The 12,997-nt window shown below is 49.5% G+C and overlaps 1 protein-coding gene across 1 annotated transcript in view; it reads left to right on the top strand.

Annotated features, from left to right (window-relative positions):
• The window catches only part of kif26ab (kinesin family member 26Ab), a 110,434-nt gene that overhangs the window by 77,787 nt on the left and 19,650 nt on the right, over positions 1-12,997 (top strand). The window contains exon 6 of the mRNA XM_061216774.1: positions 7,261-7,444. Coding sequence (XP_061072758.1) covers positions 7,261-7,444 — 184 coding nt within the window. The remainder of the gene's footprint in view (positions 1-7,260; positions 7,445-12,997) is intronic.

Below are 12,997 nucleotides of genomic sequence, written 5' to 3'. Positions count from 1 at the left end.
GCTAACAAAGAGCTTGAAGGCTATTATTTCCCTGACAGCCCTCCCTAGCATCAATCTTACCTACGTTCGTTTATACATATTACGATCATTACGGACTTTACGGGAGAGGGATAGAGGGAGACGGAGAGGGCGTGTCGACAGTCCGGACCGCTCCGGGTCTTTTGTTGCTTCCTTTGATCCCGGACGGACGCGGGAGCGTATTGTACGCGTTAGCGATGGCTGGAGTCAGCTCGGGCCGGTGCTGCGGTCTTCCAGGCCAGCGGTCTCATTAGCTCTGACTGAGCCGATGATCACTGGCCTACAGCAAGCCTGCTGGGTGATGGGGCCCCGGAGCCCAGGAGCACTGCAAAGGCCTTTTATCATTCGGGGCAGCTCCTGGGGGAACAGCCTGTGAAATGCCGTTAGAAAGGCCAGGACTCTCCTCTGTGAATTAAGCAATTTTCAGAAAGCCGGAAAATGGCCGATTCAAGATCTCCAGTGCTGATGCAAGTGTCAGCAAAGGTTCGCTGGAATCAGTCCCTTTGGGGGAGGGTAAAAAACCGTGACATGAAAGTGGTGCTTGAAAGACAAGTGCAAAATGGGAAACTGGACCCACCTTTTGATTAACAGAGAGCCAAATGAAGGCGTAGAATATAAGCTAAGGTGCCCTTGGAGAATAGTCCGGAGGGTATATATTGCAAATCAATGCATGCGTGCAAATCTAATTTGCATGCCTTTGCCATGGTTAAGGAGTGTCTACCCAGTGCTTCTCCATCACTATTTAACACTAATTGCTTTGTTCGGTCAGGTCTGTGATCAGAGGTAGAAGGCAGGTTTGCATGCAGGCTGCATTTGGAGAAGTTTCTCTACAGAAAGCGGATACCCACTGCACCGGCTGACCAGTGTATAGCCAATGGAGGGGCAAATTCAGCGCAGCCAGTGATGTGAGTTTAGCTAGCTGACCGCTAAATTAGTGGCTGGGGGACTCTGCAGACCTACGAGCCGGTCATACCTGCTCTGCTGTCTGATGGCTTGCTGGCTAGTCCATTTCTTCCACCCTTTCCCCCCTCCCGCCTGAATCAATCTGTCTTTCTGAGCTGTCAGCCATCCATTGTTCACCCCCCATCCCTCCTCTGCCCTTTCCTTTGCTTAAAACCTCTCTCACTGATCAGCTGTTTCACCACCCCATCCATCTCCTCAGCCCTATTTATACATCTATCTCTCTCACCATCTCTGTCTCGTGGTTTATAATTAATAGCTTTATCTCATTCATCCGGCTAATTACATCCTAGACAAAAAAAATAAAATAACACATACACACACACACACGCACATACATGCATATGCACAGACACACACGATAAACATGCACACACGCACAGACATATTCATGCAGACACTCACATGCAAACACATGCACACACACACACAAAGACACACACATGCACATGCACACACACACTCACACATACACACACAAACATGCACACACACACACATTTTGCACACACACACAGACACACACGTACACACACACATACACACATGCACACACACACACACACACACACATGCAGGCACACTAACCAAATCTGTTTGAAGTCCGAGAGAGAATAAGAGGAGGGGGCTCTGCACTGCATGAAGTATTGATGCGGATCGTGGCGGTGTGTGTGCGCGGTGTGTGAGCAGTGTGTGTGCGCGGCGTGTGAGCAGTGTGTGTGCGCGGTGCGTGTGGAGAGGGCTGGAGGATCGCGCGGCGGCACTGCTCCCACACCTCGGCTGGCTGGCGGAAAAGGGGCTGGGCTGAGAGGGACGGAGAGAAGGAGAGAGCGAGAGGAGAGAGAGAAAGAGAGACGGCAGGACAGCTGCCAGCGCGTTTCTAGCGGCAGGAGCGAGAGCAGGAATTCGCTTTCTCTTCCCTCCTCCCTGAGGACGGCTCTCTCCTGCAGGGTCCGTGCGTGTCTCCTCCCCTCCCCTCTCCCCGCGCGCGCTAGCAGCCCGAGACGCCCGGGCTTCCCAGAGCCTGCCTCACTCCAGAGGTGAAGAGGGAAGGATTAACAGAGGAGAGAGAGAGAGAGAGAGCGGAGCCGTCCGAGCTCCGAGGAGCGAAAGAGCTGGAGGGATAAAGAAAGAGAGGGAGTGAAAGAGAGAGAGGGAGGGAGAGAAATTGGAGCTCTTGAGAGCGCAGGAGAAAGACAGCTGTTGGAGGACTGCTTCACGGTAGGAGACCCAGAACTTTAGTGGCGGAGAGAGAGCAGGGCGCTCTGAAAATATGCTCTGCGGAGACACTACTTTCCTCTCTCTGCCCTTCACCTGGAGTCCCTTCTCCCTGCGAGCAACTTTCCCAGAGCCCCCTCTCGTCCCCCAGTGCCGGGACCCCATCCCCCGTGGGTTCTGACGCCCCCCCTGTCGGGTGCGCTGGGCACCCCTGCGATGAGGCTGGCCCCCCTCCCTCCCTCGCTCCCGTGGCTCCTGGCAAGTCGGCGTGTAATCAAGTGGAACCCTCGATGATTGTTAGCGGAGTAAAGCGGACCCCCCCCGACCCCGCCGGCAGACCTCCTCCTCTTCTCCTGCCCTCCTTTCCCCGCTTCTAGCCTTTCCCAGCCGTTCACATTCCCCAAATAATGGAGTACCCCAGAAAAAGAGAAACGGAAGGAAAAGTTTGTCTTTGTTTCGGTCTCCGGTTATGAACGCTAAGTAGATGATGGATTGGAGAGACCTGTAAGTAAATTGGTTTTCAACTCTGTTTTTTGTGCTTAGCTATTTCTTTTCCTTGGGTGTTCTTGTGCGAGAATGCTGTTATTGCAATTTGCTCTTAACTCCTGTTGGCATTTTCGCTCGGTGTGTGTTTTTCTGGGCTTGTTCTGACACTCTCATTCCATTCCTGAAACCCATTTTCCAAACTGCTTCTCCAGAGTCAGGTCCTGTCAGAATGTGGAGCTTTCTGAATGGAAAAGGATCACATATGACCTCAGAAACCCATCTCAGCGTGTTGTGTTCCACCCTGCATGTACACGTTTCTGTTTTTTATACTATAGTGGGGACCGGGGCTGAACAGGTGGGCACGCGTTAGCATGGAGATGGAAGCGCAGCCTCCGTGCCCATTTCGCGTTGAGAGAAAAGAGCCAGCTCTCTTGACTGGGAGAGGAGAGGAGGAGGGGGCTGTGACAAGCGGTTAATTTCCTCATTATCGTCCGCGCGCTCCCATATAGGGGGGAAGTGTCACGGCGATTATGCTGTCGTTTACCGAGCGTCCCCAAAGTGCCGGCTTCGCCGCGCAAGCTGCCTCCACGCCTCACCTGGGCACACTGTGTGAGGGGGCTGTGGCACACGATCTCCTGTGTGCCACGCTGTGCTTTGTAAGAGGGGATGGGTGGGTCGGGGGAGGCAGGTGTTGACTGAGTGTCTTGCAGGCGGGATGAGGTGATTGAGGGAAGGCTTTGTCTAGATCAGTGGATGTTCAGACATACCTCCTTGCATACAGGCACTCTCTTTCTCTTACTCTCCCTCCCTTTATCTTTGTCTCTCCCTTTCCCCCCCTCTCTTTCTGTCTCTCTTCATCTCTCACACACATGCCACACACTCTCTTTGTCACACGCACATACTCTCTGGCACACATGCTTTTTTTTCTCTGTCACACACACAGTCTCTCTCTGCCACACACAGTCTCTTATGCACACACACAAACGCACACACGCACACACAGAGGCACACACACAGTCTCTCTTACACACACACACACATACACACAGACGCAAACAGCCTCTTACACATACACACACAGTCCCTTACACACGCACACACACACACACACACACACACACACACTCAGTCCCTTACACACACACACACACACACACACACACACACACACAGCGCTTGGCAGCTCCCTTGAGGCCCCCCCCCACACACACGTCTTGGACGCAGTAATTACTTCATCAGCCGGTGGTGTGTTCTCTGATTGTGCTCTTGGGCAGTCGCTGCAGGAGGCTGGGAAGGGAGAGGAGTGGGGCTGTCACTCCGGGAGGTGGGGAAGAGGAAAAGATGCTGGCAGACGCCCCCTGTCCAATGCGCTGGGAGCAGGACTCTAATGAGCTAAAGCACAGCTGGCTCACACTGTGACAGACTGACATACTCTCTCTCCTCTCTCTCTCTCTCTCTCTCTCTCTCCCCCTCTCTCTCACCCTCTCTCTCTTTCTCTCCCCCTCTCTCTCACCCTCTCTTTCCCCCTCTCTCTCACCCTCTCTCTCTCTCTCTCCCCCCTCTCTCACCCTCTCTTTCCCCCTCTCTCTCCTCTCTCACTTTCTCTCTCTTGTTTTCTCTGTCTCTCTTCCCCTCTCTTTCTTCTCCCCACTCTCTGCTTTCTTCCCTCCCTCTCCTCCTCTTTCTTTCTCACACAACCCCTGCTCATGTTTCTCTCGTACATAGACACACAGTATATATTTTCACCGCACACACGCACGTTCATTCCACACACCGAGCGAGGCTCTCGCTAACACTTGTACTCATGCACACTGACACGCATCTGCTAGCGAGCGTCAACTGGGAAATTGATCCCGTTGGCTGAATTTAGAAAGAACTTTGATGCTTCCCATAAAAAGCACATTCTTCAGCTCCAGCAGTGCTGCTCTTCAGCAGTCATCCAAATCAGCCAAATTTACACTCACTAAATCCCAATGAGGCAGATTGCAGAGTGTTAACTTGAACTGGAGATTGACTGGCGGCATGTTTTGTATATTTTAGCTAATATTCTGGAACAAATAGTCATTTCAGGTATGTTGGTTTTATCAGTAGCCTACCTTCAGGTCTAACACCAGTTGATAACTGTCATTTTCCTACGAGATGCATACTGCCACTGCTGGCGGAAAAAGGAACTGCAACTCCATGCTCCTCTTCAGTCGACGAGACCTCCCCCTGGGCTTTCATCCATTCTCCTTTCTCTGCGAAATAAAATCCAGTCAGTTGTGGCCAAAAGGCACTCTGAATACCAATCTGAATAATACGATGATCACAAGGACATTTTTTATGCGTCCAAATGGCGAAGCTCTCAGACGGATGGACGGGCGTAAAACACAATGTGTGAGATGAAATGATTGACTACAAGGCAGCTTTATCGAGTCCATTAAGGTGTTAGTCTCATTGGGCCTTCTTTCTACCAATTCTGCCTTTCACACATAAACCCACTCTACTATTAAAGCGAGGACCAAAGTGATGCAATTTGCGATCGCACAATTTCCTGTTTTATGGTCATTTAATCTTTTTACTTCCATTTTTAGCGCGTAGCGTGCGTGGGGTCCTGTATTATATCTGACAATACTGGCCTTGGAAATCACCTTAAAGTGACATTGCTTTATGCCGCGGCAGTAAATGGATGAGTGCGGTTGCCTTTTTCTGCCGTCGCCGGTCTTATAAATGTGCCCCTAAACGGCGCGCTGCGAGAGAGTAACTGCGGTTTGAGAAGGCGGGCTAGCGGCAGGGGTCGGGTTGGAACGCGAGGCGAGGCTCGGTCGATTCCGCCACCGTTATTGCTTTTCCGGTGCTACCCTCAGCAGGATGACAGTGCGCTTTAATTGGAGTCAAACTCAGGCGTCCCAACGCTCCCTTGCAGCAAGCGCCGTTAGACACTGGCACAGAGGAGCTCCTCAAACGCCGTCTTTAGCAAGAGAGGTGGTCTGACGGACCGTGTTTACCCACACTGCTTCCGAATCCCGCCAACACGCCGCGCGGACGCGGCCGCTTGCCGAAGTCTTAAATGTTCATCTTCCGACCCTAGATTTATGGTCATGTACGAGGCTGTATGATCATGTGTTATTTAAGAGAGGGCTGAGGGCGTGTGGATTTACTGTGGATGCGCTGTCTGTGCGGTGTTTAGGGGGCAGGGACACAGCAGATGTGGGCACCGTGTCTCCAGTGGTAATAAAGTTGGTTGTCAGCGAAGGCCGCCTGCTTGCCCCCTGTTAAACGGCGACCTGTAAACGATACTTCCAAAAATAAAAACGCGGGAGTAAAAGACGTGCCTGTGTTTACATTCCGGGGCTTTATCTGGCCCTCTCCAAATGAGGGAATGCCAGTCCCCCTCTACGGATAACTCGGGAGATTAGAGGGTATCACTTTTCCTGACATTATCGCCGGGTCATTCCATCTGTTCCTTCTGGGGACACGGAGAAATGACTTCACTGTGGGCTTTTCTTTTGCTGTTTTTCTTTTCTTTTTTGTTTTTCTTTTTTTTTTTCTTGGGGGGACCAATTCAGTACCAGTAACCGTTTCATCCCCATATCAGCCGTTGCCATTAAGTGTGGATAATTCCCTTAAGCATGAAGGTGCAGGGGAAGGAATTAAGCAGGTAGAGAGTTACTTATTCCCCCTTGTTCCTGGGGTATGTTCAAATACGTGTGCTGAGTTCAAAAGAAGCCACAATTACTCTTACTCTGTCTTTGAATTCTGTGCCTCGTGTGAGCATTAGCCTGCAGCTCGAGGCAAAGAAACGTGAACAGAAAGCCGTTTGCTGGAATGCGGTGGAAGTCTTCCCCCTTTCCTCTCACCTGACCCTGGTATTTAAGGAAACGCCATGCGTTTCTCACGTCGCATTTAATGGAAATCTGCCGTGCCTGCATTTGTGCTAAAGAACGGCATGACGCACTAAAAGCAACACCGTGCCCCTATCTTAGGAATCCAAAGACAGCTGGAAATGTGTCATGTGACTGCACACCTCATTCATGTGTTGTATTCGAATGTAAACAGTGCAGAGACAGCTAGCAGCAATTGGTCTCATGAAAACCCTGACTGGCTGTTTAACACTGTATGCCACACAGGAGCTACCTTGAGGACAGGGACTCCCCTCCCAGATGTATGTGTGTAATGTTAGCATAGCATGGCTAATGAGATGTAGAAGGGTGTAGACAGTGCCCAGGTTCACACAGTGGGGTGGAGTGGGCAAGAAACCGCAGGCCGTCTTGTCTGTGTTTTATTCAGTGCGGGGATGAGGAGTCTGTCTTCAACTTTTTCATGTTAAGTCTGTGCTCTGGCTTTTGAAGCTCCCCTCCCTCAGAAATGCCAAACCAGACTTCAAAACCACTAAAGGGATTATGGATTTTTATTCTTCATACACCTGCCAGCTAAAGGCATATACTGCCTGGGGTGATGTGGGATTTCTGGAGGAAGATTGTTGGAAAGACCAGATACGCCCAGGTCTTGGGTTATTTAATAGGCTCCTTTTCTCTAGTCTGAACGGTAAAAGCGTTAGCTTCCATGCTAAGCTGTTGGCTTGTCTGTCCCACACAGGGCAGCCCAGAAGCTGAACCTCTCGTCCAAGCGCAAGAAGCACCAGCCGCCACTGCCGCTGTCCCAGGAGCCATCCATCTACCCCACCAGCTTCAGTGGCATCCTGCAGGTGTCCCCGCCCCCGGCACCCCCATGCCTGCTCCGGGCCGTGTCAAAGGTCAAAGACAACCCAGGAATGGGGAAGGTAGGCAGCCTCGTACGCACCAACATGTACACGCATGCACACAGACACATGCACATGAAGCGCCCAGGTTCTTCACATCTAACCTCGGGCAAATATTTACCTTGTTACGCAAGCACACACAAACATGCACATATGAAGAGCCTAGGTTCTTCAAATCTAACCTCAGGCAAATCTCAAACTTGTTACACACACACATACATATGAAGCACCTAGGTTCTTCAAATCTAACCTCAGGCAAATATTTACATGCACACACACCACTTGTAGAACTTGGGTTCTTTGAATCTCACCTTTCTAACTCATTACGTATACACGCGCACACACACACACACACACATGCACACACACATACACACGCGCACATGCACACAAACACGCGCACACACATACACGCACACACATACATACACATGAAGGGCGGAAGGAAAAGGACAGCAGCAGCACATGCGTTCTCAGGCTGTTGTCTGATCCGAAGCGGGGCTATTCATACGCGCTGAATGCGATAAGGCCCCTGGTATTCCATGAATCTGGTTCTGTGTGTCAGGGGTACATTCCTGCTGATCATGGGGCGACAGTGTGTGAGAGTGGGAGCACTGCACTGGTCAGGTGGGGGGGCGGCTGTCTGGGCCTAATGGGTATCACGGCGCACTGCTAATCTCAAAGTTCTCTGGTGGATTAACCGAACATGCTTTACAGTGAAATTCTGATGAAGAGCCTTTTTCTTTTATTGGGGGCCAAGATTTTGGGGATTGCAGTAAACGGTGCTGTAGCTGGATCAGAAGAAAGCAAAGACCAAACTGCTCACTGTTTCGGTCTCCATATCTGATAAACAGCTGTGCACAAAGATAAGTATATTCCGCAACGCTAACTCACAACATGGATTCCCAGCTGGGGACTTGTGAGTTGCAGGAGCGACAGATGAAACATTAAAAATGACAGGAAGTAGACGTCGTTCGCCGACCGCATGTTGCGAGGACACGCGTGTTCATAACGGTTAGGAGGGGAGAGGGGAACGACACGGCAGAAGGAGTTTGGACACAGGCGAAGGAGGCTCGGTTAGTGCACCTCCGGTGCTGTGGTCAGAAGGTCGCAATCCGGCAGGAGTCATGCGGGTAATTAAATCACCTATGTGTGACAAGGTGATTTGTCAACCGCGGGGCAGCACGTGTGCTTGTTCTTCTCCTCTCGCTTTCCTTCCCTCCTTCTCTCCGTGTTCAGCCGCGTCACGCTTTGCCTCGGTACCCCGCCTCACCTCCACCCCCACCCCCTCAGGCACTGGGGATTTAAGTCATCGCAAAATATTAGCCAGTTGGCCGGACAGCCTCATAGGTGGAGGAGCGGTGATTGAACGGCGCACTGTGACCTGATGACTCCGCTTTTTGGCCTGCCCCGTGGATGTGACTCGAAATCGTGCGTTGTGGTGAATTACACACACCAGCGGTCACGAGCACAGGAACAAGTGAGCCTGCGGGGCCAATAGCCCTGAACTCCAATGCTGCTTGTCTGTTTTTAGAGGAGAGCCACCCTTCTTTTGTATTTATCTCTATGCAGACGGGGAGGGCAATGGATAAATGAGATCGCAGCTCAGAAAGTGCCATGGTGGATCAGGCCCCCGACCACGAGGAGGGATTTGTATGTGGGCTGAGTCGTCTGCTGTACAGACCGAGCCACACGTCTGGTGATCCCTGACGTTCCGGTTTAATGGAATCTTCCCAGGGGGTCCCTCACTCTGCAGCAAGTGTAAAGCTCCTCTTCGCAGGTCCCTACCCACAGTACCCAATGACACAGTGCTGCAGGTGCTGTTTTACTACCCTCAGACCTCCATTCTCGCTGTCTGGGTGGGGCCGTGGCGGGAGGGGAATTTACCCACCTTGGGGAAAGAGAGGAAGGACCTCTTCTCTATCTGAGCCTGGCCAATGGCGTTTACTTATTTCTCTTGTGCGTAATTCACCCTAGCACACCGGAGACTAGTGGCTATTTCAAGACATGCTATGCAGGATTTTTTTGCCTTGCTGTGGTCCTGTGTTTGCAATCAAAGACGTCTCCTCCTCTGTCCTCAACCCTGCCCACTCACCTCCGTTTTTCTTATTTCAAAAAACGTTTTTGCGTTTTTATCTGTATCTCAATTTTCTGATAGCTGTCGAGGACAACAATTCGAAGGTTTACTCCGGTTTTGGAATGAGCCCCGTCATCATTTCACTTTGCTATGCTTTCGCTTCCTCACCTCTGCTATTACAGTAGCTAGCTAGCTAGGTACAAGCACCGAACTGCTGAAACCTGGCCCCACCCTGTAGCCACATCCACCCCTCCACAAACAGAAAAGAAACCCGCACCCAAAAACATCCCAAACACATTTTACAATAACAAATACAGGTAAAGGAGTGCAAATTTGACAAATGTGCCCACAGACAAAGATTTCTAGTGCATCATACACATGCTATTTAAAAATATTTTCAAGGTAAAAATCCTTTAGGCGTGAATTGCCATTGCCTCCTGTTCGACTGATGAAAACGCGGTTGTTGTTGAAACACTAGTCCTGTTTGCAGTTTGTTCGCAATGAAGCTGAATATCAGTGAGCTCCAGACTCTTTCATCTCAGTTTACCGTCATGACTCGGAGAAGCACTGGATCAGTGGCAGATGCACGGCGATCTCCTTTCTGATCTCTGGCTTTGCGTCACATTTGCTTCGAAACAACCGTTCGTTGATGTTCCCTGAGGCCTTGAAGCAGGCTGCTACAGGCGGTGGGTCAGATGGGAATCTGTGTGACACTGTCCAGAGCAGTAGAGCCATTATAGTTGGGAGCAGGCACGCCAAAACCAGAGCTGAACTGCTGAGAGGATCCTCCAGGTCAAAATAGGTCAAAATGAGGTCAGCAATTAGGCCTCATTTCCCCTTCAAGCTGTCACGTACCACAGAGGTAAACACATACAGTATAAAGCTTTGTTGTGACTGATTGATTGATTGATTGGTTGATTGATTTTATTTGACATATTTTAAAATATACATAGTGTCAGTGACCCTTAGGCAACAACCATATACATAGTAAAAACAAACCGCAGTAAAGTCATGATGACTCATTTTCATTGTGGTCCTCATGTGTTTACTATGCAGTGGTAATCAAATGAGCAACGGTTGGCACACAGTGCACTGTTGCAGAGTAGAAGCTGCTGGCTGACACAGATGAAAATTGACCAGTCCCATTGCCTTAGAGCCCCTGAAGATGTGCTCCCTCCTGCAGCAGCTCAATAAATGGTAGTAAGTGGGATGGTGTCTTTAATGGGAGGACAGCATAGGTGCAGGATTCAAACAGACTCTCTTTCTGGAATGTGCTTGCTGACCTGAAGACACACACACAATCTCAGATCTTATCAGACGTGGCTTGGGAATGCCAGTGCTGTCTTTCACCAAAAAGCAGAGATCAGCATTCTTGGACAATTACAGACAAAGTATTCCCAAAACCTGAGAAAGAATCTCCTGTTGGAGAGAGGTTGTTGGTTGCTCTACACAGCAGACGCACCAGTTAGGTCACTACAACTGTTTGAACAACAGCCATTAAAAATACATACAGGGAGAAATATAACACACACAGATACTCGGACACACATTCACACACACACTCATTCATTCACCCGTGCTCCCTATAACAGGCGCACACACAATTAAACAATAATACTCGCAAACATGCACGCCCTTCCTGTCTGTTTGTCGGGCATTGTTCACGGTGCTATGGAAACAAACCTTTAAATATCACTTTTATAGATCGTGTGGAGTTTCCCGAGGAGAAACGGAGCACACCTGTTTGAAGAGACTGCTTTTGCACGTGTTGCTTCTAAAGAATTGCATACCATAGGAGTCATTATTCTTCCCTTTGTGGATTACCCAGCGAGAGGAGACTTCATAAAAGCCGGGTTCATTAACGAGCATCCTCCGTGCGCAGCCGAGAAATTCATCTGCGGCAACCGGAGTGAACCGGTTTGACCATGTGTGCTCATTTGTGGGGTTTGTCTTCAGCCCCGCAACAATAACTGCCTGTCACGGCCCGGTTGGCATTTTCACTAATTTGATTAACATGTCAATGAGGCCAAATTTAATTTGTGGCCTCAGTGGTTGTAATTAATGTAGCGCAGCTATTGTGACGGGGTTAGCTTTTGGACCGAGCTATCAACTAATATGCATATGTATTTTGAAGGCCAAAATAATCAAAGTCATCCCTAATCTTTGTCTATAAGCCACTGGCTGGAAGTCAAATGTTTGTTACATTAAACTTAACTGGAATTCATTAAGACCTAAATTACCCAACATGGACTACTGAGACAATGATTTTATGTATTTAATGTTTATTCAATAGGGACAAATTTAAACATAGATTAGTGTGAAATCCAATCCAGTACAATGTATCCCAGCATTTGTAGCATATGCTAATGCTTGTCCCTGACATACCTACTTTGGCATTGTTTACAGTTGAGTACACAATCATAATTTTGATCTCCAGCTCCCCTCTCCCAACCAGAGATTGGGACAGAAATGATGTGAAGGGGTGCCGAGTGAACTCTCTGATTTCCCCTGGACTGGTTTTGGGAAAGGCTCAGGCGGGTTATGTAGGGAAGAGGGGAACTGGGTCATTAGCGGGTGTGTGAGGTGTAGGAATGTTGTAGTGACTCCGGTGGATTTAATGTTGCATTGTGCTTCAGCTGCTGACAAATGTAAATTTAGCCGGGGCGTCCGTAATGCCACCGGGGAGACATGGCGGTCATATTTGGGAGCCAGAGTAAATGTCATAGTAAAAGTAATTTGTACAACATATGTACATGTCAGTCATAATAATATCCCCTGTGGAGCCAGATAGAGAGTATGCTCTGAGCCGGCGGAATGCAGGAATTCATTGTTGGAATGGAATCAGAGCCAGACATTGTTTCACGGCACTGGGACTGGATTTGTAACAATATCCATACACAAATCAACGGAAGAATACTCTTTTGTGTGGGCCTGAATGACATGGGAAAGGGCAAGGGAAAAAAAACCTGATGCATTTGTTTTGCTGTCTGTGCAAAGAGGGAGGGAAAATGAAGTTATCTGTCGCTCAATATTGCATCGCATGCGAGAGGCATAGTAATGGCGTTCTCAACACCGAGCTCTTTATTGTCTGAGATTGAATTCCTTATCGCCTGCTTGTTAATGCCCGAGCCGTTTGTAGTCACAGCAAAGGAAATGGATGCATGTGAGAATTCCAGCGGCTGGCTGATAAAATAGAAAAAAAAAAAAGTAAACGGCGAGCAATTGGGCACTGTGTCGAGAAGCAATTCTGGAGATCAACTGTCCTCTCTTGGGCAAGAGCCTCCCGTGCTATACACACTTTGGAGGTGCAGTTTTGTGGGGATGTTTTCATGGAAATGTTGATAATACGTTGTAATAAAGCAAAGATGTCCAGTGTAGTGATTTTTCTCTCAGGCCTGTGGCAATTAGCCCAGTGTTATGTGCTATTCCCCTCTGCTTTGTGCATCACACTGAGTGGCAGCGTTTGTGGTGGGCTGAAATGGAGAGCCTCGCGCGAG

This window comes from Conger conger, chromosome 1 (genome assembly GCF_963514075.1).
Source record: "Conger conger chromosome 1, fConCon1.1, whole genome shotgun sequence".
Classification (NCBI taxonomy): Eukaryota; Metazoa; Chordata; class Actinopteri; order Anguilliformes; family Congridae; genus Conger; species Conger conger.
The sequence above is the reverse complement of the archived record's forward strand: the minus strand, read 5'-3'. Positions and strand labels throughout refer to the sequence as shown.